We start from the raw sequence: 27774 nt of genomic DNA on the forward strand, positions 1-27774 counted from the left end.
CCTAGTGTGGCCTTTGGGAGACCATGGTAAGACAGGAGCACCTGGTGCTTGTCTTCCCACCCCAAGACACCCGGGAGCTCTGACCACCCTTCCATAAATCCTCTTTCTGGTTGAACTAACGGGAGAGAGATCTGTTATTAGCAACCAAAACGTGGCTGATGTAGACAGGCAAAATGCTACGGGTCAGAGACAGGCTTGGGTTGAGCTGGACTGGACATGGGTGAGGCAGAGGTGTCCACGAAACACCTTGGGTTCAAGGAATGCTGTGGAAAGATTAGCTCAAACATGTTTATTAGCATACAGGGCACAGTGGACCGGAGCCGGACTCAGCAGAGGGCTCTGACCTACACAGGCCAGGTGGGCTCGGCTGGCCCCAGGAGCCAGCGAGCCCAGGACACAATAAGGACTAGCAGCAGTGGGGAGGGGCCAGGCCTGGGGGTGCCATTGTTGATCATCGTCCTTCGGATCCAGCTGAAGTGCTGACTGACGTTGGTGTAGACTCCAGGCCGATTGGGCCGACCACAGCCCACTCCCCAGCTTACAACTCCAACCTGATACCATAGTCCGTCCTGGTCACAGACCAAGGGTCCTCCTGAGTCGCCCTAGAGAGTGGCATGGGTGAGCCTGGCCTGATGTGGAAAAGGTGAGGCCAATGGAGAGGGAGGGGAAGCAGGGAGTACTGTGCAGCTAGCAGACTGGGTAGGAATCCTACTCTTCCACTCAACAGTAACCTGAGCCTCAGTTTCTGTACCTGCAAAGTGGGGCCATAGTCTAAATCTCGGGGTTGGCCTGCGGTCAAATGAGGGACCATGTGACAGGTTGTTGTTGGGCTTGGGGCTAGGAGTGGTGGGATGCTGGGCCCACAAGACCATGGAGAGGGGTGGGAGTGGGGTTGTGACACTTACAAAGCAGGCATCCTTGCCGCCTTCAGGGTTGCCAGCACAGACCATGTCTCCCCAGATGTTCATGCGGAAGTCTGACTTTTCGAACAGGTGGTTACACATGGAGTTGTTGATGATTGCCACCTGTACTTCCTGGAGAGTGTAGGGGTAGGGCAGATCTGTGGTGGAACGGAGGACAGAGAAACTTGACCCTCCTCTCTGGGGAGGGATGAATAGGCTGGGGCACTCGCAGTGTCTGAGCCATCTCTCTTAATAGCTCACAGCTCCAGCCCCATACTTAACACATCATGGGTGACCAACAGTATCACATAAGGACCCAGTGGGTGGATAGGATGTAGTGTACTCCCCTAAGACTCAGTTTCCCTACCTGTAGAATGCACATGAAGCCCCTGCCTGAGCTAGTAGAGATTCCTCAGCCAAAACACGCACAGGGCAGGGGCTATGGTGGCTGAGATGGTTTTATCATTCGCAAATCCTGCTGCAGTATCCCTGTGCCAGACTATCGGGAAAGCCACTGGCTGCTGTCCTCAGTAACATCTTGGTGCTTCCAGCCGGAGGCAAGAGCTTTTTTTTTGGTGATGGTATTGGAGTTTGAACTCAGAGAGAGCCTCACGCTTGCTAGACAGGCTCTCTACCACTTAAGCCACTCTGCCAGCCCTTTTTCATGTTGGGAATTTTCAAGATAGGGTCTCATGAACTATTTGCCCGGGGCGGGCTTTGAACTGTGATCCTGCTGATCTCTGCCTCCTGAGTAGCGTGTGTGATACCAGCACCTGGGTTGTACGATGCATTCTTAAGACTCTTCTATCACCCCTGGAATATGGTGGTACCAGGGTCCACTCCCAGATAAGGAACAGGTCTGGGGAAAGAACCTCCCTCCCAAAAGGCACCAGAGAAGTCAGAGTCTGATGTAAACACATGCATGTTCGGTCTCAATAATCACTTGACCCTGCTGCAGACAACCACAGAGCTAACTTGTAGAATAGACAGGGCTTCCGATACACTGAGAGCTCTTCTAAGACCTTAGGTACTAACTCTGTTAAACCTCACAGCTACCCTAGGAGGGCTGAACTTTTATTACCCTATTGTACAGATGAGGAAACTGAGGCACAGTTAGACAAAACTCCCAGCAGGACAAAAGTTTCTCCAATGTGGGGGGTTGGGAGGGAGCTCCAGAAGTGCCTCCTACCTGCCTTCCATGCAGTGAGAACGAGGGTGAAGCAGGGGGCTTGAAGAGCCCTCTTATCAGCCCTGGGCTAGGAAGGGAAAGGCAGCAAAGTGAGCCTGGCTGTCCCTTGGCTGACACCCACTCGTCCTTTGCAGCAGGGACCCTTCTAAAAGAAGGGAAGTAACCTGTACCTTAGAGGTACATGGAACATTTGAGTTCTCTGTCCCTCCTGTTGTGTGACCTTAGGGACATCCCTTACTCCACCGAGCCAATGAATGCCGGCCCTCTCCTCTCCTCCATTTGCTAGTTCTAGGGCCTTGGGCAACTTCCATAATTCAATGTCCTCCAACTGTAAAATGGGTATGAAAGTGCTCCCAGGCTCATTGGAAGGTAAGTGCAGGAGGAACAGAGCTCTTGCCTTGATCACACCAGGGCCCCAAGCCTGGAACAGGGCCAAGCACACAGTATGCATGCGAGGAGCCAAATCTGTCACTCCTACTATTAGTGGATGGAGCAGCAATGGCCAGGCCAGGGAGCAGCGGGGAGCGCCATTCCAGGCACAAAGAACATGCCCGGTCTGGGAAGCCGGAGGCATCGAGATGCTGCCAGGGAGGCTATGTCCAGTGCTTCTGGGGGATTCTCGTAGAGACACAGGAAGGTGCTAAGTCACGCTGCCTGAGGACCAACAGAGGAATTGCAGCAGTGAGCGGAGGTTGGAGGAGGACGGCTTGGGAATTATGGGGAGAGAGGGCTCTGCTCTCCAGGAGAGGCAGCCAGAACAGTGGTGCATGCAGAAGGCACTGAGGAGCCTGAGTGGAGACTCCCTGATGGGGTGGCTGCAGTGGGATGACACACAAATAAAGCAATGTCAAAGCCCTTCTACGGGCCCCCTGCATGACTGGCCAAGATGGCCTCCCCAGCATCTGGCATCCGGAAGGGAAGGGACCTGAACATTTGGCTCCTGCCCGGGTAGGTGCCAGCACAAGGAGAGAAGCAGACGAGGAGAGAATGGAGAGCAGGTAGGCAGAGGGGCTCAGCAGTGCCCCAGAGACCAGAAAGGGGCTGCTGGACCTAGTATGGCTGAAACAGGGGACAAGGATAGTGTTCCTCCCCCCAGGCCCACCTGTCCCCAGTCTCACTCGTCTCCTCTTGGATGTCTCCCCAGCCAGTCACCCAGCAGTCAGTCCGGTTCTCAAACTTGAATGTGGAGGGCAGAAGGCAGATGGGCTGGATATCCTTAGTGAAGGTGACAGAGGAAGACAGCCTCAGCAGTGCAATGTCGTACGGATATGTCCCTGGGTACTTGGGGCTCACAAAGATATTCTCCACTTGGTAACGATTGTAGTAGGCATGCAGGTTCCACAAAGATGGCACGGCACTCAGTTCCCCAAACTGGACGGTCCACTCATCGGGATCCTCAGACCTAGCAGGGGAGGAGAGAGCGGAGGGATCCTGCAAATAGGCCACCTAAGCACACCTCCCTGAGGTGACACAGTGGGACTGCTACTACTTGCTCAGCCTGGACACCATTACCAAGTCCTTCTTTTGGGCCAAATGGCCCCCTGTAGAAACCTGAGCCCTGACAGGCCACAACCAAAGTCCCCCAACCAGGGCGCTGTGAAGGAAGGAGCAGAAGGGTGACTGCTCTCAATGGTCGTGTCCCCTTCCAGAGCTGTCCCAAGTAATAACAGAAATTAAGCCCAGTCTTCTAGGGGATCCCTGGGCAGCCCCTAAAAGACTAAGCAAATGGTGGGGGCTAGTGTGGGGCACTGGGCAGGTGGAGTGAAACAGCTGCTATGGAGAGGGCAGCCTAGGCCTCCCGCTCCTGTGATACACATCCCCAAGTAGATAGAAGGAGGCCAAAAAGTACACCCAAAAGTGCACGAGAATGTCCTGAAAGAACATTCTGGAGAGAACAGAACAGGGTGAACGGAAATGCACGTGGGTTTAGCCAGCTGCCGCCAAGCCTAAGACGCCGTACACCACCACATGGCATCCGCCTGAAATGTGCGTCCAGGTGAGGCCCCCAGGCCAAGGTCAGGGCCCACCGCACCCCGGCGTGCGCCCCAGACTCACCATTCGAAGCAGTGAGCAGCCGTCAGCACCCAGCGGCGGTTCAGCAGGCTCGCTCCGCAGGAATGGGTGCCCCATAGGCGCAGGCTCCCCTGCCATGGCCAGCGGCCGAGCTCGGAGTCCTCTCCACCAATCACGCGCGACGGCACGGTGCGGTGGCCACATGGCCCTGCGATGGCGGGACCGAGCTGCGTAAGGGAGGCCCACGCCCGCCCATGTGGCCCTGGGAAGGGAGGGCAGGGCTCCCCGGGGACCCGCGCGTGTCCCTGCGGGTGGAAGGAGGAGGTGTCTCTGGGGCCTCCCCACGTGGTCCCCAGGTGCCAGGCCCTGCCCGAGGGCCCCCGTTACTTTGAGTTCTGGATCCTGGCGCGAGAGGAACAGATGGAGCGCACTTTGCACGTCGGCGCCTTACCTGAGAGCACGTCCGCTTCTGGGGGAGAGGAGAGGAGAAGGTGAGCTCCCCCAAACCTCCATGCTCCCCATCCTCCCAGCACCCCCGCTTGGCCAGCAGCTCCCCCTGAGCTCACGCGGGTTCTCGGGTCTCACGCACGACACCAGCACCGCCACCACCACCAGCAGCAGCAGCAGCAGCAGCAGAAGGGTCCCGCCGCGCGCCCCCATGGCCGCCTCTCCTGCACCTGGCGCCCCCTCTGCTTCCTGCTGCTCCAGGACTCGCCGGCGCCCCCTGGAGGACAGGCAGCATGGTGACAGCCCTGGCCCACCACTTCTCCCAGCCTGGCCTCCCTGGGCCCAAGGGTGGCTGGGGATCAGGGTCCTACAAGGACAAGTCAGACCACTCCCCTTGAACCCTAACGACTCCTTTCTAGTCTGGAGCCCAGGGGTGCTGGCTGCCCATTGTGTTGCTCGTTTATGGCCCCCACCACTTCCTCCAGGACCACGGCCCTGCCTCTTGGCCAGCAGCCCCCAGGAAAGGCCGTTAGCAGGTGCTGGTTGCTTGCTGATCGGAGGCCTAGCCCTGTTGGGCTGGACCTGGAACATGTTCCTTCACAGGACTTTCTTTGAAAGTGAGGGTCGTGGGCTTTATCCGTCCTAGAGCTGGCAGCAGGCTTGGGCCCCTCACCTTCCCAATCTACCCCTGGCCGCAGGGGTTGAATCTTTTTTTTTTTAATATCAAGAATTTAGACTGTCAGTGGATTGCCTTTGTAAAATAAATTTTTGAGAGGACTGGTAGAATGATTCAAGTGGTAGAACACCTGCCTAGCAAGTGTAAGGCCCTGAGTTCAAACCCCAGTACCCGCCAAAAAAAATAGATGGGGAAGGGCTCACACTGGTAAGGCAGGTGCTCTACCACTTGAGCCACTCCACCAGCCCTTTTTTGTGAAGGGTTTTTTGAGATAGGGTCTCACCAGCTATTTGCCCAGGGCTGGCTTCAAACCACGATCCTCCAGATCTCTGCCTCCTGAAAAGCTGGGATTACAGGCGTGAGCCACCAGTGTCCTGCCTCGGAATGGTTTTGGGTTTGAAACACACTCAACATTTTTTTAAGAGAAAAAAAATCACATTTTAACTGATGCATAATTTGCACAGTATGGGGTTCCGTGCAATTAATGTGAAATGACCAGATTTGAGGGAACTGGCATCTCCATCATCTCAAACATTTGCTGTGTCTTCGTATGGAAACAGTCAACATGCTCTCCACTAGCTGAGCTGAAATATTCAATAAATCCTGTCAGCACAGTTCCCTCACTTTAGAAGTTATTCCCCCGTCTTCCTGCTCTCTCTCCCCATTCACCGTCCTCTCTCCTCCTCCCTCCCCGGCCCTCCCCATTCCATTCTCTGCTTTGAGATCAACATACAAATCCCAAATGGTATTTGTTTTTCTGTGCCTGGCTTATGTCACGTTCCACAATGTCCTCCAGGCTCATGCGTGTTGCTGCAGATGAGAGGATCTCATTCTTTTTATGGCTGAGTACTATTCCATTTTGTATCTAGACCAACTACATTTTCTTCATCCATTCCTCCATCCGTGGACACTTCCATTGATTCCATATCTTGGCTCTTGGGAGTAGTGCTGCAAAGAGCATGTAAGGGCTGATGTTGTGAATTAAGTCTTTTTTGCTTGTTGGTTTGTTTGAGACAGGTTCTCACTATGTAACCTACGCTGGCCTTGAACTCTCAAACCTCCTGCTTCAACCTCCCAGATGCTGGGATTACAGGCACGCACTACCATGCCTAGAGTACTGGATTAAATCTTGATGAAGGTTGAAACTGCCCTTGACAAAGACACCAGTGTCCCTGTGGCTTTTGGAAGGGGTCTGTGGAGGGCTGTACCTGCTTGCTGACCTTTTATGTACCCTTGGAGACATAGTGGGGTTGGTGTAATAGTGAGTTCCCCAGCTGTGCCTTCAGGGGCTCCCCCCAGGCAGGACAGCCACTTGGGATACACAGGAGTGTCCCACGAGTGACCACTCCCTGGGATTCCCGGGTCTTGAGCCAGGTGGTGAGCAGGCGCAGACAGAGCCAGGGACTCTGGCTGGGGGTGCCTTAGAAGGCATTTCCAGACAGTGTCCATCATCCAGGGCCCATTGAGGGGGATGCTGGTGCGGTGACTCCAGCCCAGGACCATGTCACCTTCGCTCCACACGCTGGTGCCCAAGTCACACACACACAGAGGCACAGTGGGCACAGACTCGGGCCAAGGCTCTCAGGGGCACAATGGGACCCGGTGGCAGGCCAGGGTTGGGAGGTGAAGGAACCAGATCCCTGCGTATGGTAAGGGGCAAGAGTTTTCCTAAAACTATCCCTCTTTGTGTCCCTTACCACCCCAGTACTTGGGCAGCACCGGGCCAGTCTTGTGCACATTCCCTGCTGCCAGAACCAAGCATGAGTCACCACCCAAGAGCCGTGCCAGACACCTCCTCCCAGTGTGTGTGGGTGGCAGGGGTTGCCCAGGGAGACTCTCAGCTGTAGCACAAGGGGTCACTCAGGCTGCAAGTTCTGACCAAGACACTTAGGTTGTCTGTGCCCTTGCTCGGCAGCCCCATCCAGCCCAGCCCCCTCTGCTTATGGCCTCTACCCACCATCCTCCTTTCCCGGTGAGCCAAGCGCTCACTCCAGCCACTAGGTAGCCCCTCCCCACAGACGCCTCTCCCACACAGTGCAGACCGACTTCTTCCTGGCATTCAGATTCCTGTGTTTGTTGTTGTTGTTTTATTGTTTGATTCGTTTTGTTTTTATGATACTGGGGATTGAATTTATGACCTCACACTTGTCAGGCCAGTACTTTACCACTTAAGCCATGCCCTCAGCCCCAGGTCCTCATTTGTCACCTCCTTAGCAAGGCTCTCTGTGCTACACCCTCCTCCCACACTCACACACCAGGGAAAGGTGGAGCAGGGAAGAAAGGAAGGAGGAAAATGAGGCACTCCTGCAGGCAGTGTCCCTAAGGTCAAAGGGCTCTGACTGGGGAGGGAGGCAGTAGGTCTGTGGGGCCACCTGCCCATAAGTGGCCCTGCCTGTGGGCCTCACTAAGTTGCTCCCTAGGATGTCCTTGGATAATCTCAGCTCTTTGGAATTCAGAGACAGGATCTTTGAGGCTCAGAAAGTCCCTTGGAGGTCACCAGGTCCTTCCAGGTTGGTGAGGAGCGGCACTTTTTCCCTTTCCTCCCTGCCCTGCTCCATCATGCCAGGCTGCCACCCCACAGGGGTCCTGTAAGGGAGGAGCCTGGAGGAGGTGGACAGGAGCAGCTGCAGGTCACATCCATGCGGGACCATGCTTGAAGGTGTCTTCTGCATGAGGACCCACGCTCCTCCCTGGCATACCCCAGCCGGTAAGCATGGTGTCCTGGGGGTACACATCAGAAATGTCTGATAGAGGAGACTCGGGGACGTGGGGACCATGCTGTATCCTTGGGTGGTTGATCTGGAGACCAGGTGTGATCTGTTTCCTTCCTGCAGAGCTGGCTGTGTGTGCAGGAGTGCACTGTATCCCCTGGTTATTGGCCAGCCTCCTCACCAGCCCCATCCTACCACCATTTTGCTCCCTACTCCCACCCCTAGCTTGCCCAGGGGACTGGCACGTGCCTTCCAGGCTGACCAACCAGCAAGGGACAGCCCTAGAGGCAGACATCCCTGTCACAACAGGCAAGTAGCTGTGACAGGGACACATATGCCTCTCATGTCCAGAGGAAGCTCTAGGGGGAAGCCTGAGTCCAGGTGAGTAAGGTAGCAGAGACAGGACGTGGTGAAGGAAGCCCTGAGTCAAGTGCCAAGTGCTCAGGGGCTGGGGTCCCTTAGCATGTGGGCCTGGGGTAGAGGGGATTTGTGAATCCAGGGGCCATGGGAGCTCTAGGACAGTGTGACCACTTGGCCAGAAGGGTGTCTTGGGACAGAGGCTGAGGTTCCCATTCAAAGGGGTTCTGCCTGTCCCTACCTCCTGCCTCCTTCTGCCCCCAGGAAGTGACTCAGGGATTCCCACTCACACCTCCACTGCTACCTGGGTCCCAGCCTGTGCTCCTACCTCCAGCAGTCATCTTACATAGCCACCCAGTCCCCAGGCTTCCCAGGAGATATGGATTGGGGAAGGAGAGAGGAAAAAGAGAGAGATTAAGAGCAGCACAGCCTGTCACCATGGAGGCACTGGCATTTGTGGCTGTGAGCTGGCATTTCTCCTTAACAGTCCAGGCAGGCACAGCCCTGCCTGTTGCCCTGGGATTGGGCTTCAGATCTGTCTGTGACCCTGGGACTGACCCTCGCTCTGCCCACAACTCTGAGCTGGAACCCCAGACCTGCCCATGATGCTGGTTTTCACCACCAGCCCTACTTATGACCCAAGACTCCCAGGTCCCAAGACCCTGGGGTTTACTCCATGCCTTACTCGACCCTGGCATTAGCTCCCAGTCCTACCAGTGACCCAGGACTCTGAGATGACCTGTTCAGATGTCCATTGAGCTAGAAATAGGACTGCTAAGGGAAATGGATTTGGGGGAGCCTGGAGTTCCCAGTCCTCAGTTTCCCTTTCTGAAAAGGGTTGAGAGCAATGTGCATCTCCCAGGGCTGCTGTGAACACCTGGTGACGTTCTGTATACACTGGATGTTTTGGGGCGTCCTTCTGGCCCTTGTGGAGACTGTGACTCATGGCACAGGAAGAAATGCACAGTGGGAAGACCGTCATCTTTATTGCTTCACAGATAAATAGATCATTCCAGTCCCAAGAGTCCCAGAAACCACCAAAGGACTCCCTGACAGGTGGCAGGCCCTGTGGCTCAGTCCTGGGGTTGATGGTGAGAAAGGGAGTGGAGGTACCAGGCTCTAACAGTGGGCTCTGCTCTGCCCTCAGCAGTCCACAGGCCAGCAGCGAGGACGACAGGCAGCTAAGAGCCCATGGAGAGCAAGTGGGAGGCCAGGGCTTGGCTGAGGGCCCCAACAGTGTAAAGAGGGAGCAATGTGGGGCTTGGAGGACAGGGTATGGGGTGAGTGGCAGAAAGTGTCTGCCCAAGAGGGGATGGGACTCACCAGGAGCCCCTGCTCCTGGCAGAGAGCAGAGAGAAGTCAAGAGTTCAGAACACAGGGGCTGAGACAGGGCACATACTAAGTTAGGCGATCCCCAGGGAGAAGAGGGCACCACCCAGGAACACCAACAGGCCAGAGAGCCAGGTCCCAGCAAGGCTGGGAGAGAAGTTGTTTTCTTCTATGTCTGTGTTCTCTATTGTGGTGGCAATCCACGAAGTATAGCAGCTGACATTGGTGTAAACACCCGGTCTCCTGGGCAGGGCACACTCAGACCCCCAACTCACCACCCCGGCCTGGACCCAGACGTCACCAATATCACAGACCAGGGGGCCTCCGGAATCACCCTGGGGAGAAAGAAGAGATCCAGAAGTGAGGTGGCTGCCCAGGCCCACTGTCCAGTTTACACTGCCCCTACCCCAGTCCCACCAACCTCTCTTCAGCATTCTCCTGCCCACAGCTAGCTAGTAGGTAGATGATCAAGGCCTTGAAGCTTCTGGAAGTTGGCAGGGGTGGGTGGTCTGGTAATGGGTGAAGGGAATCGCTGGCAGATGGGGCTACATAAGAAGTAAACGTCTGCTACAGCTGTGCATTTCAGGGAGGTGCTTGTCCGTGTGGCCAATACTGCTGTTTGTATTTTTTTTTAATTCTAGAATATCTCTTCTTTGAGGTAAAGCAATAGCAGGTGCTCAGCAGTTGGGGTGTTTATAAGAGCAGATGAGGAAAGACAGAACCAACCAAGCTCAGACAGGAACTGCTCATGAAAATACGGTCAAGACTCTCTCTGAGTGTTAGTTTTAAGGGGAAGAAAAAAAAAAATTCTAACCCCAAGGAAAAAGCTCTCAGGGTAGAGATAAGACCACAGTTGCAGAATTGCATATTCTGATTTTTTTCCTTTGATGATGCTGGGGATGGAGGAACTCTCGGTTTTCCTAATGCCTTGGCAAGCTGTCTACCCCTGTGCTCTGGGGAGCGGGGCGGAAGTGAACGCTTACGACCTCAGCTACTCAGGAGGCAGGGGCAGGGGGATCATGAGTTTGAGGCTATCCTGGAGAAATGGTGAGACCCTGTCTCAAAAACAAAATAAAAACAAAAGGGCTGAGGGCATCGCTTAAGTGGTAGAGCACTCGTCCAGCAAGGGTGAGACCCTCGGTTCCATACCTAGTAACCCCCCAAAAAAATAGGGAGACAGGATCTGGGAAAACATTGTTTTCTTTTTGAATAGACCCTTGTATATAGATGTAAAATATAAACAAACAAATAAGCCAGATGCTGGTGGCTTACATCTGTAATTCTAGCTACTTGGGAGGCTGAGATCAGGAGGATCACGGTTCAAGGCCAGCCCAGGTAAATAACTCAGAAAACACTCTCTCAAAACAAAAATACCCTGCCTGGCAGAGTGGCTCAAGTGATAGAGCACCTGCCTAGTAAGTGTGAGGCCCTGAGTTCAAACCCCAATACCACAAAAAAAAAAAAAATGAAAGAAAAATGGACTAGAGGTGTGGCTCAAGCAATAGAACACCTGCTTTGCAAGCACGAAGCCCTGAGTTCAAACCCCAGTTCCACCAAAAACTAGTTAATTAACTAATAGATATCTTCCCTCTTGGAAGGGTGCTAGGGGTGACAGGAACGGGGACATCTGCACACTGCAGGAGCTGGGCATGGCTTCCTTACGTAGCAGGAGTCCTTCTGGCCGTTCTCGAAGCCGGCACACAGCATGTCCTCCAAAATGATGGTGTCCTGGCTGGAGACGGAATTCTCCTGGTAGTAGGTTTCACAGGTCTGGGTATCAAGGATTGGTTGCTCCACCTCCTTCAGGGTGAAGGGCGGAGGGAGAGCTGGGGTGGGGGAAAAGCAGAGCTGAGAGGGAGCACGGGCTGGTAGCCCCACAGGCCCAACTTGTACCCAGAGACGAGAGCTGTTTTTTCTGCTTCCTGGAGCTGGGAAACCCCAACTCTGCCAAGGTCGGCCCAGGGTGAGGCCACTGATTTATCTTAACATTCGTAAGCTACAGAGGCATGTTCCCTTCCTCTCCCAGGGGAGTGCTCACAGATGTGTGGTGGCTCCAGGGATCTCAGCCTCCCTCCCAGTGTACAGGCAGCTGAGTGAGAGGGACTCACAGTGGGCACCAGCCTACCTCTAGTTTTAGGACTCTGGACTGTGGTCAAGTCACACCCACCATATACCCCCAGCAGGTGGGCAATCTCACCTGCCAGAGGAAGAAACTAGGACCCAGTGAGCTCTTAGAGGCCACCAAGCCAAGACAAAGCCCTAGCAGGCATGGACTGTGAAAGCCAGGGTGGCAGAATGGATGTGGCCCAGGTTAGGTTGGCATCCCTGAGCCCTCGGTTGGGCCCGGCACTGTTCTTATGGTTAGTGGATTCTGGAAGGATGGGTGCGGGGCCAACCATGGCTAATGGTGAGCTGATGTGGCAATATTTCAAGGTGAACCCCCTGTGGTGGCCATCCTCCATGTGTGGGTTCCACATTGGTCCTGTATGAGGGTGGGGGCTGGGGCAGCTGGCCCTAGGGAGGGATATCAAGACTGTCCCTAAGCCAGGCACCAGTGGCTCACACCTGTAATCCTAGATACTTGGGAGGCTGAGATCAGAAGGACAGAGGCTCAAAGTCAGCCAGGCAAATAGTTTGCAAGACTCCATCTCCAAAATAACCAGAGCAAAATGGGCTGGAGGTGTGGCTTAAGCAGTAGAGGGCCTGCTTTGCAAGCGTGAAGCCCTGAGTTCAAACTGGAGTTCCACCAAACAACAACAACAACAACAAACATACAATACTGTTCTGTGCTGAGGCTCCCCCCTGCCCCACTTCCTCTGCCTTGCTCTTACTTCTGAGTGACCTTACCTGTATTTGAGTTGATGTACCCCCAGCCGGTGACCCAGCACAAGGTGCCAGGAACTAAGGGGTCTCCAGGTTTGGGGAGGCAGACTGGAAGGATGAGGTCACTGAAGGAGACAGATGAGGCCAACTGCACTAGTGCAATGTCACCACCACTGTGCTCCCCCTCTGAGTAGCTGCTGTGCTTGATGTACTGGGCCACGGCTCGAAACTCCCCAGCATCACTGGCTTCCGGGTAGGAGGAAATGGAACCCAGCAACACCATGTAGGCAGACAGGGGCTGGTTCCTGGGAGACAAGAGGACAGGGTGTCCTGTAAGCTGTGTTACAGTCCCATATGCAGGAGGAAAGGCAGTGTTTATGCAGGGGCCCTAAGATTACCACCAGGACTTTTAGAGAACAGAGCAGATGGCAACAATGCCAAGCACCCCCTTTATGGTCACTATTAAAGATCAGTACAGCCCTGAAAGTCTCGAATCATTTCCTCATTCCACAGGTGTGGAATACAACCAAGGAAGTCCTAAAGTCTGTCCAAAGGCCTCCTGTTCGGTGAGTAGTACAGTCAAGATTTTGGATTCACAAGGGATGTTCTGATATGGAAGAAATCAAAAGTTCCTGGAGAAAAGAGTAGGGCTAGACTGACCCCTTCCCCATCCTCCTCCGTCCCCCTGCCAGCACAGGAACAGGGGCCACTATGGACAAGTGAGACATCAGGAGGGCCTCATCTCCTGCCAAGGTGGGTTGAAGCAAGGGTGTTCAAATGAAGAAATAGCGGTGTTTAGAAGGGGCAGAGGGAGGTCCTGCTGGCTCCAGTGCGACATGAAACGTCGGGGGGACACTCACTGACTGAAACAGTGGGCGGCAGTCAGCACCCAGTCCTTGGCAATCAGGGAGCCCCCGCACACGTGCTGTCCATACTCCCTCAGGCTGACCTGCCAAGGCCACTGGCCGAGCTGGGCATCCTGCCCTGACACAATGCGGGCTGATGCCCGTGGACGTCCACACACTGCAGAAAATAGGCAGAATGGGGTTAAACACGGCCCTCTGCCCTCCCCTAACCCCCTTGGACCTGCCCTCATTTACACAGCTGTTAGCTGTGTCCACCTGAGGGCAGTGGGGGGTAGATGAGGCTCCAGCACTGGGTCCTCACAGCTTCTGTCCGAGTACAAGGCTACAAGGAGCTGGGATCAGACAGTGCTCTAGATCAGTCGTCAAACCCAGGGTCCATGGGTCCTCCTCCAGCTCCTGTCTCCCCCTCCTTGGATATCCTACCTGAATCCAGGTTTTTGCTGCTGTCACTGTGAGGGACCGAGCTGGGAGGGAGAGTTGGGGGACTGTCGCTCCCTAGAAGGGCTCCAGGAAGGACAGTGAGCAGGATGGCAGGGAGAGCCAAATCCATGATGCACCACGCCCTCAGTATTGCTGGCCTTAGGTCAGAGTTTCAAATACTCAAGGAAGAGGAAGGTGACTGCAGTTGTGGCGGGCTCTAAGGCTCGCCCTGGGGTGGAGCTGAGCCTCCACACCTGTCTTCTAGGCATGGGCAGGGCCTAAGGCCCCTATACTACTCCTGGACACAGGAGTCCTGGCCTCCTCAGGTCACACATGGTCAGGGTCCTTGACCAGATCCTTATTTTGCTTCCTTGGAATCACAACACTCACCATTTATTGGTGCTGGCCCAGTATACTGTGTGCCTGGCATTGCTCAAATGCGGGGACACAGTCCTCACCTGGCTCCCAGGGGCCACTAGGATCCCAGCTCACAGCAGAGGAGCTGAGACTCTGGGGTGGACTCTGGGATGGACTCTGGGGCACAGCCAGAAAATTTCACCTTCTCCCTGGAATCACACCACCCACAGCGCCCACCTTTTATTGGTGCTGGCCCAGTGTACTGTGTGCCTGGCATTATACCAACCAGGGCCACAACCCTCACCGTGCTCACAGAAGAGGAGCCGAGACTCTGGGGTGGAGGACCTGTCTGAGCCCCACAGGGACAAAGACAGGACATTCCACCTCCCCTGTGCTGAAGCACCAGCACCCCAGGTAGTGGAAGGGGAAGGATGGGGCTGGGTTGCAAACCCCAGGGCATGCTGGCAGGAATCCTGGCCAAGCACAGGTCCACTGGCCATTCATGTTCCAACCTGGGGCTCTGGGGGTATGAGGTGGGCCAGAACACCTGGGCAGGTGAGGTAAACACACTGTACAAGGTGTGAAGCAGCTGGAGGAGACTGGATCTCACCAGGAAAAGAAAGACCCTGTTGTGTGTCTAACCACAGACCAAGCACCCTGATGTCCAGTCACTGCCCCACAAAGGGCCAGCTGTGGGCCTGGCTGAGGGGATGAGGGGCCTCACAGAGATTGTGCAGGCTCAGGGAGCATCCAGACAGCCTGGGCACTGGGGCAGGAGGCATGCAGGAGCCCTCCTGATTCCTGTGTTCTTTCCACGTCTGCGTAAGTACCCATCCTATTTGCTGCCTTCCCCCAGCCTCCAGGCAACCCCCTCCCACGGGGCTTGCCTCTTGGGGCACGCTGACCTTCTGAGCCCCAAAATGCTCCACTGAAGCCAAAATCACGCCCACTGACTACTCTGATTTTGCTGCCTTTTCCCTGACTTGTGCTCACCCTCTTAACCTCCCTGTTGACGCGGGAAATGTGGATTGATGAGGATGTCGAGCACTCAGTGTATCTCCACACTCTGGTGTAGGGGGCATAAAAGGTGTGTCTTTTGGTGGAGCATAACTTCACCTTATTTTATTATGTTTATTTTTTGGCCTTCTGGGGTTTGAACTTGTGGCTTCGGATTTGCTAGCAGGCGCTTTACCACTCGAGCCACTCCACCAGCCCACGGATCATTAACTTTAAACCACGTAAAATACCCCTGTGTTTCAAACCTAAGGCCGCTAGCCCTGGATCCTGGCTTATCTGATGTTAAAATGCCTACATTGTTCATCCTCTGTGAAAATTTTCATCAATATATGTTCAATTTAAAATAAAAGGAAAGCCGGACATTGGTTGCTAACATCTGTAATCCTAGCTATTCAGGAGGCAGAGATCAGGAGGATCGCAATTCTTAACCAGCCACGGGCAAATAGTTCAAGAGACCTTATCTCAAAAACACCACCATAAAAAAGGCCTGGTGGAGTGGCTCAAGCAGTAAGAGCTCCTGCTTAGCAAGTGTGAAGCCCTGAGCTCACACCCCAGTGCCACCCACCCCCGCATAAAACGATGATAAATTAAAAAAAGAAAACGTTTAGAAAGAAATGACAAAACTACCTCTTCCCCCACTGAGGCTTACACTCACTGGCTATGTAGACTAGAATATTGCTGACATCTGAAGGAGAGTAAACTATTCCCGTTAACTCTCTATCTAGTTTACGGGTTGCAAAAGAACCTGAAGGTTCACGAGGCACATTTGACCCACAGAGACTCTTCCTCGTTTGTACCCAGCTGCCATGGTGCAGCACGCATAGACGATCAGAGCCAGCACCCGGCCGGCCCAGTCCATCTCTTTTGAAGACCACAGTCCTTACCATCCCACCACCATCCCCCCAGTGAGCTGCCCCACAGGACTCACCATCAGTCACCCTTCCCGTGCTCACAGGCAGCTGGCCACCCGCTGAGTGTGCTGTTGGGACGGTAACTATCCCACCCTGGCAAGGAGTTCACTGGGAAAGTCGAGGGCCCTCGAGTCCTCCTTCCCGGCACGCTCATCACAGCGCTTACTCCAGCCAATGTCACCTTAGAGTGTTCAGATAGACATGGCAGCCCAGGGGACTGAAGTCAGGGCCTCCGTTGCCGGACAAGTCCTCTACCACTCAAGTCACGCCCGGTCTGTGTTAGGGACAGTCAAAGCGCAGAAAATGCTCCTTCAACCTCAGACCTCACAGTCCACCACAGTTCCCAGGCTGCAGGCAGACACCTGGAGCCCATGGGGACAACACAACTCACCCCACTTCCTCACTGCTGCTCATGGGACCCGAGAGCCTGCCTTGCTCTTTGGCTCTTCACACTCCTTATTTGACTTCATTTTAACGTTGTTTATGGTGGAAAAATAGGGTTAGGGTTGGGGCTGGGGTTAGATGAGCGTAGCCGAGTCAAAGAGCACCAGCCCTGTCTCCGGCTTGAGCAATGGTCGATGTAGACAAATGCTGGCGTTCTCCATCCTCTCTGGTGCACTCACCTTTCCAAAGTTGAGCTCCAAATTCTGAGCTTTCACCTCACTTTCTCCTCAAGCTTAGCAATTCATTCTGTAGCTATGTGCATTTTAGTATTCAGCCCTTCTGCTAAAAACATTTCATTTCTGCAGTAATAGTTCTCATTTCTAAATGTTGTCTTTTCCCACATGATTCTCTTTTTTAAATTCTCTTGGTGGTACTGGGATTTGAACTCAGGACTTTCTACTTGCTAGGCAGGTGCTCTACCACTTGAGTCATTCCGTAGCCATTTTTCCCTTTAGTTATTTATTTTTGCCCAGGGACGGTGTCCTCCATGATCCTCCTACCTGTGGATTCCGCATAGCTTGTATTACAAGCGTACGCCCCCACACAGCTTGTTGGTTGAATGGAGTCTCACTAACTTTCTGGCTGGGCTGGCCTCAAACCACGATCCTCCCTGTCTCTGCCTCCCTAGTAGCTGGGATTACAGGTGTCAGCCACCACACCCAGCATTTTCCCCACATAATCCTTGTTTGATGCTTGCACACCCCTCTCAAGTCTTTCTGATAAATCTGAGATAGAAGTTCCCAGTTGTCTGCTGCTCCGTGAATCATCTCAGTTTCTGGGGTCAGAGTGGGTCATTCTAATAGCGCCTTCTGGTGCACGGTGGCTTCTCCTAGGGGTTCTCTTCATCTCTGGTTGTGCTGCACCAGGTTAACTGAGCAGGATCAGGATATGCACATCCAGCACAGTCCAAGAAAGCATGGGTCCTTGCCCAGCTCCAGGGAAATAACAGGAACCCTGGAGGTGTCCTCATGAAATCATCTCTGGTACCCTGGACGATCCTACCACTCCAGGTTGCACTCACAGTGTAATTGTGGTGGGCTCTTGGGACACACGTAATAGTGGACAGTCGGGGAACTGCAGTCTGGGTAGCTAAGGTCAGCCATGGGGAAACCTCATGCATCCCTGACCAAACCCCAGTAAACCCCTGACACCATGGCTGTGTGGCCTTTCCTGATGTCACTGCTTCCCGTGAGTAGTCACAGATGAACCCAAGGAGAGGTCAGCACTGTCCATTTGCCTCTACTGGGGGAGCACATCTGGCAGCTCATGCCTGATGGTGGCATGTGTCCTTCACTGTGCAAACCTTGACCTTGATCACCTGAATTCCTCTGGGTTCTGAGACCTCCTAATGAGTCACTGACCCAAGGGCATTGTGCAGATGCCTGCCTGGCTGTCCACTGAGAGCTGGGATTGAAGAGCCAGGGTTACATCCCCATCTCCACAGGAAGGAGTGGATGGTGCCCATGCAGTAAATGTGGGGCATACTGCAGGCGGCGTAGGAGGCCCCAAGCCTGTCCATTGTCAGAACAGGTCCTGCTGTCATCTGTGCATCCAGCAATGGCCCATCACTCCTAGCAGCAGGTGAAACACTGCTAGGCTCCAAGCCTGCTGACCTGCTACTGGCCTTTCCTGGGGGCCGCTAGCCAAGGGCCAGGACTTTGGTCCTGAAGGAGGTCGTGGATGGAGGAAAGTGGGCAACAAGGGAGGCTCCAGACAAGAGGTGTGGGGGTTCACTGACCACTGGTCTACGAGGGGGGTTCGTGCAGGACAGAAAGCCAGGGCACTGATCCCCAGCCACCCTTGGGCCCAGGGAGGCCAGGCTGGGGGAAGTGGTGGGCCAGGGCTGTCACCATGCTGCCTGTCCTCCAGGGGGCGCCGGCGAGTCCTGGAGCAGCAGGAAGCAGAGGGGGCGCCAGGTGCAGGAGAGGCGGCCATGGGGGCGCGCGGCGGGACCCTTCTGCTGCTGCTGCTGCTGCTGCTGCTGCTGGTGGCGGTGCTGGTGTCGTGCGTGAGACCCGAGAACCCGCGTGAGCTCAAGGGGAGCTGCTGGCCAAGCGGGGGTGCTGGGAGGATGGGGAGCATGGAGGTTTGGGGGAGCTCACCTTCTCCTCTCCTCTCCCCCAGGACCCCAGGAAGAGAACCTGGCATCGGGTAAGGCACCGCGGACGCGCGTATCCGCGGGGCACCTGCGTAAGGGTGCGGAGGGCGCCTCATGTTTTCTTCTTGTCCGCTGCAGGTCCCAGGAACACCACGGTGCTGTCAAGTAACTGACGGGCCCTGGGGAGGGCCGGGGGTCTGGGGACCACGTGGAGAGGGTCCCAGCATCATCTGCGCCCTCTGGGACAATACCTTACCATGCACGAAGGGTCCCCTCCCCACAGCTCCTCCCATGGGTCCTGGGGTCGCCGTGGGCTTCTTCAGTAGCTCAGTCACTTGCCCGTCTGTCTGTCTGTCTGTCCATCCTAGGACAATGTGGCTACCGAGGTCTTATTCAGCCGCTGATAGTGGGTGGAGCGGAGTCGGTGCCCGGGCGCTGGCCTTGGCAGGCCAGCCTGCTCTTGATGAAGGTCCATCACTGTGGAGGGAGCCTGCTCAACCGCCAGTGGGTGCTCACAGCCGCACACTGCTTCCGAAAGTGAGCTGGGGTGAGAGGGGACCGGCAGTGACCTTGATCTCCACACCCTGCACTGGTTGCACCGTGCACATTGATGTTCTTTTGAGCGTCCAGCTGCTCTGCTGCTGGTCAGACTTTCCCTGGCTGCTCCTGGAGGGAAAACTTTTCAGATTCTTCCAGGGCCCTTTTCCAGAATATGTCATTGTTTTTGGTGTATTCTTGTTTCACCCGGCCTGGACAGCTCTCTCCAGAGCTTCTGTTTCAGTCCACCCTGTCCAGGACCCCACACAGGACACCTCATCTGCTCAGTCCAGTTTGGCCTACACAGGAGTGTCCCAGAGGACTGGCCTGGATTTCTGTGTCCTTAGACAGTTCTGGGAGTTGACAAGTCCACCTGGGTCAACCACTCTCCTGCTCCTCCCAGGTTGCGGACTTTGGTTGTGGCCTGTCTGGTGGTAATGGCGTCCAGGATGAGCAAGTATTAGCGACAGTCCCACTGTGTCACCTCAGGGAGGAGCACAGGTGTGCTCAGGAGGCCAGCCCTCCCCCCAGGGCCCTGACCACTCTCTCCTCACCTGCCAGGTCCCGTGATCCACGTAAGTGGACTGTCCAGCTTGGGGAGCTGACTTCCAAGCCAACTCGCTGGAACCTGCAGGCCTACCACAACCGGTACAGGGTGGAGGACATCATCTCGAACCCCCTAGCCAGAGGGGTGCTGAGTGACATCGCCCTGCTGAAGCTGGCCTCCTCTGTCACCTACAGCAGGAACATCCAGCCTGTCTGTGTCCTGTCTTCCACCTTCATGTTCCAGCACCGGCCTGACTGCTGGGTGACCGGCTGGGGGGCGCTCAGTGAGAATAAGAGTGAGGCTGGGGACCGATGGGGTGGCATGAGGTTGGGCCAGCCACTACCCTTATCCCCTGTTCCGGCCACACCTGGCCCAGCTACACTTGGCCCAGCAGCTCCTCCCTGGTCGCTGAGGCACTGTTGAGCCCTTTGCTGGCCTCCTCACCATTCTCTCATCTGCTTCTCTCCTCTTTTTTTTTTCTTTATTTTCCAAATAGGATCTCACTTTTTATTCCCCAGGCCAGCCTGGGTCACAATCATCCTATTTATGCTTCCTGCATAACTGGGATGACAGGCCTGCGCCACAGTGCCCAGCTTTTCATTGACCGAGTTTCATTGATCGAGAGTCATTGATTAATTGAGATGGGTCTCGCCAACTTTTTGTCTGGGCTGGCCTTGAATCTCCATCCTCCAGAAATACATCTCCTGAGTAGCTAGGACTAGCTACAATAGTGAGCCACTGCACCCAGCTTGCTGTTCTCTTTTGCTGGCACCTGCCAGGGCAGGAGTCAAACATTCAGTTGCCTTTCATTTTACACAAGGTGTGGCCAGAAACTGGAGATGTCAGAGAGGACAGCTAGACCAGGCCTGTGTTTCCTTGCAGAAAGTTGTGGCCATCGCCACTGTCTAACTGCAGAAAGTTCTCATCATCTCTGAAAAAGAAACACATACTCTTTAACCATCCCTCTCCATCCACCCATCACCCCAGGACACAGCCTCTGGCAACCGTGACCTGCTTCCTGTCTTGTGGATTTGCTACTCCGGACATTCCATATGAGGGAGTCACAGAGTGGGTGGCCTTTTGTGTCTAGCTGCTTTCACTTAATATACTGTCTTCAAGGATCATCCATATTGTGACACACGTCAAGACTGCATCCTTACTTACTCTATCACAACATTGGCCATGCATGGCCTCCACAGGCCCACACTCCCACCAAGACTTCACTCCTCACAGACTCTCCCTCAAACCCCGACGAACTGTGGGCCCCACTTTCTCAGTCTGGATTTACCATTTCTGTTTCCTAGAAATGAAATCACACAGTACACGGCTCTCCACGTGGCTTCTTTCATGTAACATCGTGTTTTCAAGATTCATCTACATTAGGGCATGTTGCAATGTCATTCCTTTTTATAGACGACTCTCCTACTTGGAGCTCAGTTTGCTGATCCACTCATGCACTGATGAACACCTGGGTGGATCGATCTGTTGGCTATTGTGAATAGAGAGGCTATGAACAATAATAGTACATGAGGGTTTTTCTGGACACCTCTTGTCAGGTGTTTAGGTATATATTTAAGAGTGCAGCTGCTGGATCATCTGGAGTGTCTGTGTTGATCTTCCGTGAGACACCAACAGTGTTCTAACGCACCTGCACGATTGCAGCAGTAAGTTTTATTTCCCATTTTTTTTTTGAGCCAAGAGGTTGCTCTGTAGCCCATGCTGATCTCAAATTCATGATTCTTTTACTTAAGCCTCTGGAGTGCTGGAATTACAGCTATAGGCCACCACACCATCTCTCTTTTCACTTTCTTTTAGTTTGAACTCAGGGCCTCACGCTTGCTAGGCAGGCATTGTACCATTTGAACCACTCTGCTCGCTCTCTTTTCACTTTCTTGATAGTGTGTCTCAACTGCAAAACTTTTTGCTATTAATGAAATCCAAATTATTTATTTCTTCCCTTGTTGCTTGTACTTTTGGTGTCATGTCTAAGAAAACTTGCCAGCTCTGGAGTCCCTAAGATTTGTCCCTATGTTTTCCTGAAAAGTTTTTGAGTTTTATCTCTTACACATATTTCTGATCCATTTTGAGCTGAGTTTTGTATATATTGCAGCTTTATTCTTTGGATATCCAGTTATCTAAGCACCCTTTGTTGAAGAAGGTTTCTGCACCATAAAATTGTCTTGGAACCTTGTGAAAAACCAATTGTCCATAGATGTCTGTGTCCATCCCATTATCTGCATGTCTGTCCTTATGCCAGGGCCACCTGGTTTGATTGCAGTGTGTTTTAAAACCAGGAAGTGATTTGTTCTACTTTTTCAATATTATTTTAGTTCCTTAGGGTCCCTGGATATTCCACAGAATCTGTAGGTCGTTTCAGGGAGTGTGTGTCCATTTTTTTTTTTTTTTTTTGGTGGAACTAAGGGTTGAATTCACCCTCATGGGCGCCAGGCAGACCCTCCACTGCTTGAGTCACACCCTGAGCACTTTTTGCTCTGGCTATTTTTGAGATAGGGTCTCACTTCATGCCCCATTTACCTTGGACTGCAGTCCTCCTATTTACACCCCTATGTAGCTGGGATGACAGGTTTGCACCACCGCCAGCTTTTATTAAAGATTCAGTCTTGAGAACTTCTTTGCCTGGTCTTGTCTTGAACAGTGTCGTTCTGATGAATTCCTCTGGAGTAGTTAGGGTTACAGGCGTGAGTCACTGTATCTGGCCCACAGATGAATTTTGGGTGTTGATTTAGCTTGCTGCAGCTGCTGCCTTGCTTATTCCAGCAGGCGTGTGTGTGTGTGTGTGTGTGTGTGTGTGTGTGTGTGCGCGCGCGGGAGCGTGCACTTTTTAGCTACCTCTCCACATATGATCATATCATCTGGGGATGTAGGTAATTTGTATTTCTTTCTTTCCAATTTGGGTACCCATCATTTCTCTTTCTTGCCTAATTGCTCTGTAGGAACTTCCAGTACCGTGTTGAACAGCAGAGGTGAACACAGGCGGCCTTGCCTTGTTCCTGATCTTAAGGGAAAGCTTTTAGCGTGTCACCATTGAGCAAGAGTGTAGCTCTGGGCTGTTCATGTGTGGCCTTTATTATCCGTTCCTGGTCTGCTGGCCCGTTTTTCTTTTATCGTGAAAAGGTATTGAGTTTTGTTTTTCTGATGGCAAAGTGTGTTGAATTCTGTGCAGTGCTTTTTCTGCATCAACTGAGATGATCTGTGTTTATTTTCTTCATTCTGTTCATGCGTGTGCCACACTGATTGTCAAATGTGGAACCATCCTGCCCGCCTGGGATGAGCTATGCCTGGTTGCAGAATGTAGTCCCTTTAATATGCGGATGGACACAGTTTGCTGGCATTTTGCTGAAGGTTTTTGCATGTGTCCTCGGGAGGGGCATTGGCTTCCAGTTTTCTTTTTGGTTGCTGTGTCTTTGTTTGACTTTTGACTCAGGGTCACTCTGCCCTCAGAATGAGTCCGAGATGTTTTCTTCTGTTCTCTTTTTAGGAAGAACTCAAGAAGAATTGGTATTAGTTTTTTGTCAAATCTCAGAATTCACCAGGGAAGTGCTCTGATTCTGAGTTTCCTTTGTTGGGAGATCTTTGATTACTGATTCGAGATCTTTGATTACTGATTCAATCTCTTTTTTTTTTTTTTAATGTTTTTGAGACTGGGGTTTGAACTCAGGGCTTCACGGTTCACAAAGCGGGTGCTCTACCATTTGAACCACACCTCCAGTCTTCTTAATTTAGTGTAGGTCTTTTCAAATTTTCTATTTCTTCTGAGTCCATTTGGTGGTGTGTGAGTCTCTTGGAACTTTTCCATATCATCTAGGTTATCTGCTTTTTGGTATACAATTGTGCTAGTGTTTCATTGTCTTCCTTTTTGTTTCTTGGGTTGTTTTGGTTTTTTTAATTCATTTGTTTTTTGGTTGGTGGTATTGGGTTTGAACTGAGGGCGTAGCTTGCCAGGCAGGCTCTCTACACTTGAGTCACACCCCGGTCCTCTCTGTCTCTAAAGGTCAGTAGTCACGTCCCCACTTTCATCCTCACACGGGCTGATCTTTCAAAAAACCAACTTTTAATTTTATTGGCTTTCTCTAGGCTTATTCTCTTTAGAGTACTTTTCCCTGTTCTTTTTCTTATTATTTCCTTCTCTGCTGGCTTGGGGCTGAGTTTGTTCTTCTTTTTCTAGTTTCCTAAGATGTAAAATGAGGACATTGATTGAAGATTTCCACCTTTATTAATGTAGGAATTGACAGTTACCAGTTTCTTCCTCAAACTGCTTTCACTGCCTCCCCTAAGTTTGGGTCTGTGGGATGTTCATTTTTAGTCATCTCCAAGTATTTTCTACTTGTCTTTGTGATTTCTTCTCATTTAAGAATCCATCAGCCAGGCACTGGTGGCTCACACCTGAAATCCCAGCTACTCAGAAGGCAGAGAGCAGGAAGATTGAGGTTCGAAGCCAGCCCAGGCAAATGGTTCTTGAGACCCTAAAACCCATCACAAAAAAGGTCTGGGGGCGGGAGGCTCAAGGGGTAGGCCCTGAGTTCAAACCCCAGTATTGCAAAAAACAAAAAAGAATCTGTTGCGTAATTTACAAATATTTGTGAGGCTTTTTTCTAGTCTTCTTTCTCTTTGTGATTTCTAGTCATCCTCCATTGTGGTCAATGAAGACATTTATATGATATCAATGTCCCTCATTTACTCTGACTTGTTTTGTGACCTGACATACATCGTATTCTGAAGACCGTTCAGGAGAATGTATATTTGGCTATCGTTTAAGTGGACGGTTCTGAATTTGTCTGTGAGGTGTACTTGATTTATTTGGAGCATTCGATCCATTTGCTTTAGAAGTTATTACTGATTAGGAAAAAATAACCAGAGCAAAATGGAGCAGAGGTGTGGCTCAAGTGGTAGAGTGTTGCTTTGCAAGCGAGAAGCCCTGAGTTCAAACCCCAGTCCCACCCCCCAAAAAAGAATAAATAATCCAAAAAACTCTACAGACACTATAATAGCCAAGCATGGATGCCTGTAATCCCAGCAGTGAGCAGTATGGAGAACCAGAGGCCAGTTTGAGCTGCACAACCAGACCTTGTTCAGAGAGAGAGAGAAAGTCCAAAACTCCAATACAACTGGCTTTTACATTTACCTGTGCAGTGACCTTTACCAGAGCTCCTTGTTTCTTTGTATGACTGAGTTACTGTCTGGCATCTTACGTCTCAGCCCGAAGGACCCCCTTTTCCATTTTCTGCAGGACTCATCTACTAGTGATGACCCTCCCAGCTCCTCATTTCTCATTCATTTGTGAAGGACACTTTGCTATGATATAGAATTCTTGTGTGACTTGTTTTCCCATTGGCTTTACACAAATGTTTCCCTGCTTTCTGGCCTCCCTGGTTTCTGAAGAGAAGCTGGCTGTTGATCTTGCTGGAGGTCCCTTGAACTCATGACTCGCTTCTCTCTCTTGCTGCTTGCCATTTTCTAACTTTGCCTTCCATGGTTGATTACAACGTGCTCAGTGTTGTGTGTTTGTCCTCCTTGGAATTTTTTCAACTTCCTGAATCTCTAGTTTGTCTTTCATCAAAGTTTGGAATTTTTGTCCTGGACCCCGCAACCCCAAACCACCTCTTAGTGTCTCCCCTAGTGTGCTTTGGCTAAGGCATCTCTCCACGGGTGCACTCGGACCTCCACCTCATCGTACATGTAGGGAAACCAAGTCTCGGGCACTGCAACACCTGTGTACTGTTTGGTCCTTCTGTGATATCACACCTCATCCACAATGATCACCAGGGACATCGCCACCACTGCCAGGTGTGTCTCCCCTCCTTCTCCTGCCCAGAGGGTAGAGGAAAAACTAATATGTGTTCTGTCTCTGTCCTACCCTCAGAACCTTTGCCACCACCTTACCTCCTCCGGGAAGTGCAGGTCGCCATCCTAAACACCACCAGGTGCAGGGACCTGTTCAGGATACCCTCTCCACTCAGTGTAATCAATAACGACACGATTTGCGCTGGTTCTGAGGATGGCAGCGTAGACACCTGCAGTGTGAGTGTTCCCATCCCACCAGGAAGCCCCCCTCCAACTCAGGGCCTGTGAGCAGTCTCTATGTCCCCCCGCAACCCACCTTAGGGCTCATTCATGAGAAGTCAGTTGCAGTCCTTAATTATCCAGTCCATAAAACAGACTTCTCATTTTCCATTAATGGTGCCTCCTCGACCATCCCTGCAGCCCCAGGAGGTGGAGACAGTGGCCCCACTTTGCAGATACGGAAGCTGAGGGTCAGATTGCTACCCGGAGTGGGGGAGGTGTAGAATTCACACCCAGTCTGCCAGCTCCTGTCCCCCTGCCTCTCTACTAGCCCCACCTGTCCCATCCCGGGCCTAGCTCACTCAGCTGCTTCCTAGGGTGACTCAGGTGGACCCTTGGTCTGTGACCTGAATGGACTATGGTATCAGATTGGAGTCACAAGCTGGGGAGAGGGCTGTGGTCGACCCAACCGGCCTGGCATCTACACCAACGTCAGTCAGCACTTCAACTGGATCCAAATGACGATCCCCAGTGGCACTCCAAGGCCTGACCCCTCCCCACGGCTGCTGTTGCTCACTCTGCCCTTGGCTCTCTGGCTCCTGAGGCCAGTCTGAGCCCACCTGAGCCCATGAAGGTATAGCCTAGATCAGAATGCTGTTGCACTCCCCCATCCATGGACACATTCAGGATTGTCACCTAGACTCTGTCCACTTTTGTCACTTGCGCTAATAAAACGTTAGTGTCCAAATTGATGCTTTGCAGAACTTTATGGGGACCCTGGTGGCTTCCTGGATACCTCCTTCTGTTCCCCCAACCCTGGACCCCACCCTAACTCCTATACGTTGTCTAGGTTTTGCTTTTGGACAGCAGAATCCTCTGGTTAATTCAATCTGAAAAAGAATTTATGGAAGGATAGTTGTAGCTCCAGGGTGTCTGGGGGTGCAGCACCTTCTGATCAACAACCCCCATCCCAGTGTGCCTTGTCACGCAAGTGCCACCTGCTCTTGGTCTTACCATTTATCTCACAAGCTGACCCAAGACCAGGACATGGCCACAGGTAATTCATTTGGGAGGTGAGCTGAGGCACAGGTGAGGAAGTGGTGGTTCTTTTACCACAACTATTAAAGAATGAGGCTGAAGGGGAGGTGACTTTTGCCACAGTGTATGCCTCAATATAGGGACTAAGCCAGAGAGTAGGTTGGCAGCTCTCTTCTGCTTCTCCTGAAGTTCAAATCTCCATTATTCAAACTTTCACACACTTATGCAGATGTTTCCCCTAAAACAAGCCAATTTCTTAGCAAGAACCCGTTTTCTTGGTCCACGTGCTCATGTTTCCCCATGTCCTGCAGCCCTGCCCCTGAATCTCCAACTGCAGCTCTGGGCTCTTCTGCCAAATGGGTGCCTATCCTTTCAACCTTCCTGCCTGCTCCCCTCCCAAGGTTTGGATGGGTGACTGTGTGTTCTGAGAGTCGCTTAACGGCCTCATTCCCACTAGTCCTTCCAGCCTTGCAGCTGCCCTCAACCCCACACCACTGGCCCTACCTCCACAAAGCCTTCCAAGGGCAACTGTGGGGTAGCAAAAGATCTGGGTGACAAGGGAGAACACAAGCCATGTTCCAAGCTCTCAAGGTTCACCCAAATAATCTTCAGAACCACCTACGGCACTGGACATCCAGCTGAGAAAAGTCAGGACATGGCGTCGAATAACTGCCAAGGGAGCCACATGACAAAACTCCAGAGAGCAGCTCTCTTCTCTCCCCTGTGTCTCCCCACCCCCACCAGGCCAATCTGCCACTGAGTTACACCCCCAGCCCACGTACATGTCTTCAGCGTGGTCCTGGACTAGGGACAACAGAGGTCAAGCCGGAAACTCCCTCCCTCCACCCTCAGCCAAATGCTGGCTCTCAGTTACGCCTCTCAGGCTCACCCCAATCTGCCCTGCTCAGGGAGTTCCCTCAGTCCTCAGTCCTCAGTGCCAGCCCTGCATTGGGAACTCTTCTGCCCGTAAGAGTCCATCATGAACTGAATGTAGGTGTTCCTTCCAAAATTCCTCCTGAAGCCCTGTATTAGTAAGCTTTTCATTGCTATAACAAAAAATACCAGAGGAGG

At 52.7% G+C, this 27774-nt stretch overlaps 3 protein-coding genes across 3 annotated transcripts; 1 reads left to right on the forward strand and 2 right to left on the reverse strand.

Annotated features, from left to right (window-relative positions):
* Nucleotides 1-344: 344 nt before the first annotated feature.
* Nucleotides 345-5142, reverse strand: LOC109698681 (testisin-like). The gene is made up of 7 exons (XM_074060247.1): nt 4958-5142; nt 4671-4828; nt 4556-4570; nt 4147-4312; nt 3210-3493; nt 906-1060; nt 345-602 (listed from the first exon to the last, which is right to left on the reverse strand). The coding sequence occupies exons 1-7, from the start codon at nt 5140-5142 to the stop codon at nt 345-347; spliced, it is 1221 nt and encodes a 406-aa protein (XP_073916348.1).
* A 4115-nt stretch (nt 5143-9257) lies between these two features.
* Nucleotides 9258-13924, reverse strand: LOC109698682 (serine protease 33-like). Its single transcript, XM_020183033.2, has 5 exons — nt 13737-13924; nt 13308-13470; nt 12472-12752; nt 11287-11450; nt 9258-9959 (listed from the first exon to the last, which is right to left on the reverse strand). The coding sequence occupies exons 1-5, from the start codon at nt 13861-13863 to the stop codon at nt 9699-9701; spliced, it is 996 nt and encodes a 331-aa protein (XP_020038622.2). The 5' UTR covers nt 13864-13924; the 3' UTR covers nt 9258-9698.
* Nucleotides 13925-14404: 480 nt separating this feature from the next.
* Nucleotides 14405-26384, forward strand: LOC109698683 (serine protease 41-like). The gene is made up of 8 exons (XM_074059399.1): nt 14405-14504; nt 18332-18489; nt 18587-18613; nt 18699-18725; nt 18929-19097; nt 19659-19939; nt 25526-25683; nt 26043-26384. The coding sequence occupies exons 2-8, from the start codon at nt 18396-18398 to the stop codon at nt 26277-26279; spliced, it is 993 nt and encodes a 330-aa protein (XP_073915500.1). The 5' UTR covers nt 14405-14504; nt 18332-18395; the 3' UTR covers nt 26280-26384.
* Nucleotides 26385-27774: the final 1390 nt, after the last annotated feature.

The sequence above is a fragment of the Castor canadensis genome, chromosome 17, assembly GCF_047511655.1.
Source record: "Castor canadensis chromosome 17, mCasCan1.hap1v2, whole genome shotgun sequence".
NCBI classification, from domain to species: Eukaryota; Metazoa; Chordata; class Mammalia; order Rodentia; family Castoridae; genus Castor; species Castor canadensis.

What these genes read in the sequence shown, in the direction of transcription:
- LOC109698681 (XM_074060247.1), bottom strand. Translation starts at nt 5,142, where the DNA reads ATGTTCCAGGTCCAGCCCAACAGGGCTAGGCCTCCGATCAGCAAGCAA. An exon ending in AGACATCCAAGAGGAGACGA is followed by an intron (nt 1,061 to 3,209) that starts GTGAGACTGGGG and finishes GTTCCACCACAG; the next exon opens with ATCTGCCCTACCCCTACACT. An exon ending in GCGGCAAGGATGCCTGCTTT is followed by an intron (nt 603 to 905) that starts GTAAGTGTCACA and finishes GCCACTCTCTAG; the next exon opens with GGCGACTCAGGAGGACCCTT.
- LOC109698682 (XM_020183033.2), bottom strand. Translation starts at nt 13,863, where the DNA reads ATGGATTTGGCTCTCCCTGCCATCCTGCTCACTGTCCTTCCTGGAGCC. An exon ending in GCCGCCCACTGTTTCAGTCA is followed by an intron (nt 12,753 to 13,307) that starts GTGAGTGTCCCC and finishes CTTGTCTCCCAG; the next exon opens with GAACCAGCCCCTGTCTGCCT. An exon ending in GCCAGAAGGACTCCTGCTAC is followed by an intron (nt 9,960 to 11,286) that starts GTAAGGAAGCCA and finishes CTTTCTCCCCAG; the next exon opens with GGTGATTCCGGAGGCCCCCT.
- LOC109698683 (XM_074059399.1), top strand. Translation starts at nt 18,396, where the DNA reads ATGGGGGCGCGCGGCGGGACCCTTCTGCTGCTGCTGCTGCTGCTGCTG. An exon ending in GGAAGAGAACCTGGCATCGG is followed by an intron (nt 18,614 to 18,698) that starts GTAAGGCACCGC and finishes TGTCCGCTGCAG; the next exon opens with GTCCCAGGAACACCACGGTG. An exon ending in GGCGCTCAGTGAGAATAAGA is followed by an intron (nt 19,940 to 25,525) that starts GTGAGGCTGGGG and finishes TCCTACCCTCAG; the next exon opens with AACCTTTGCCACCACCTTAC.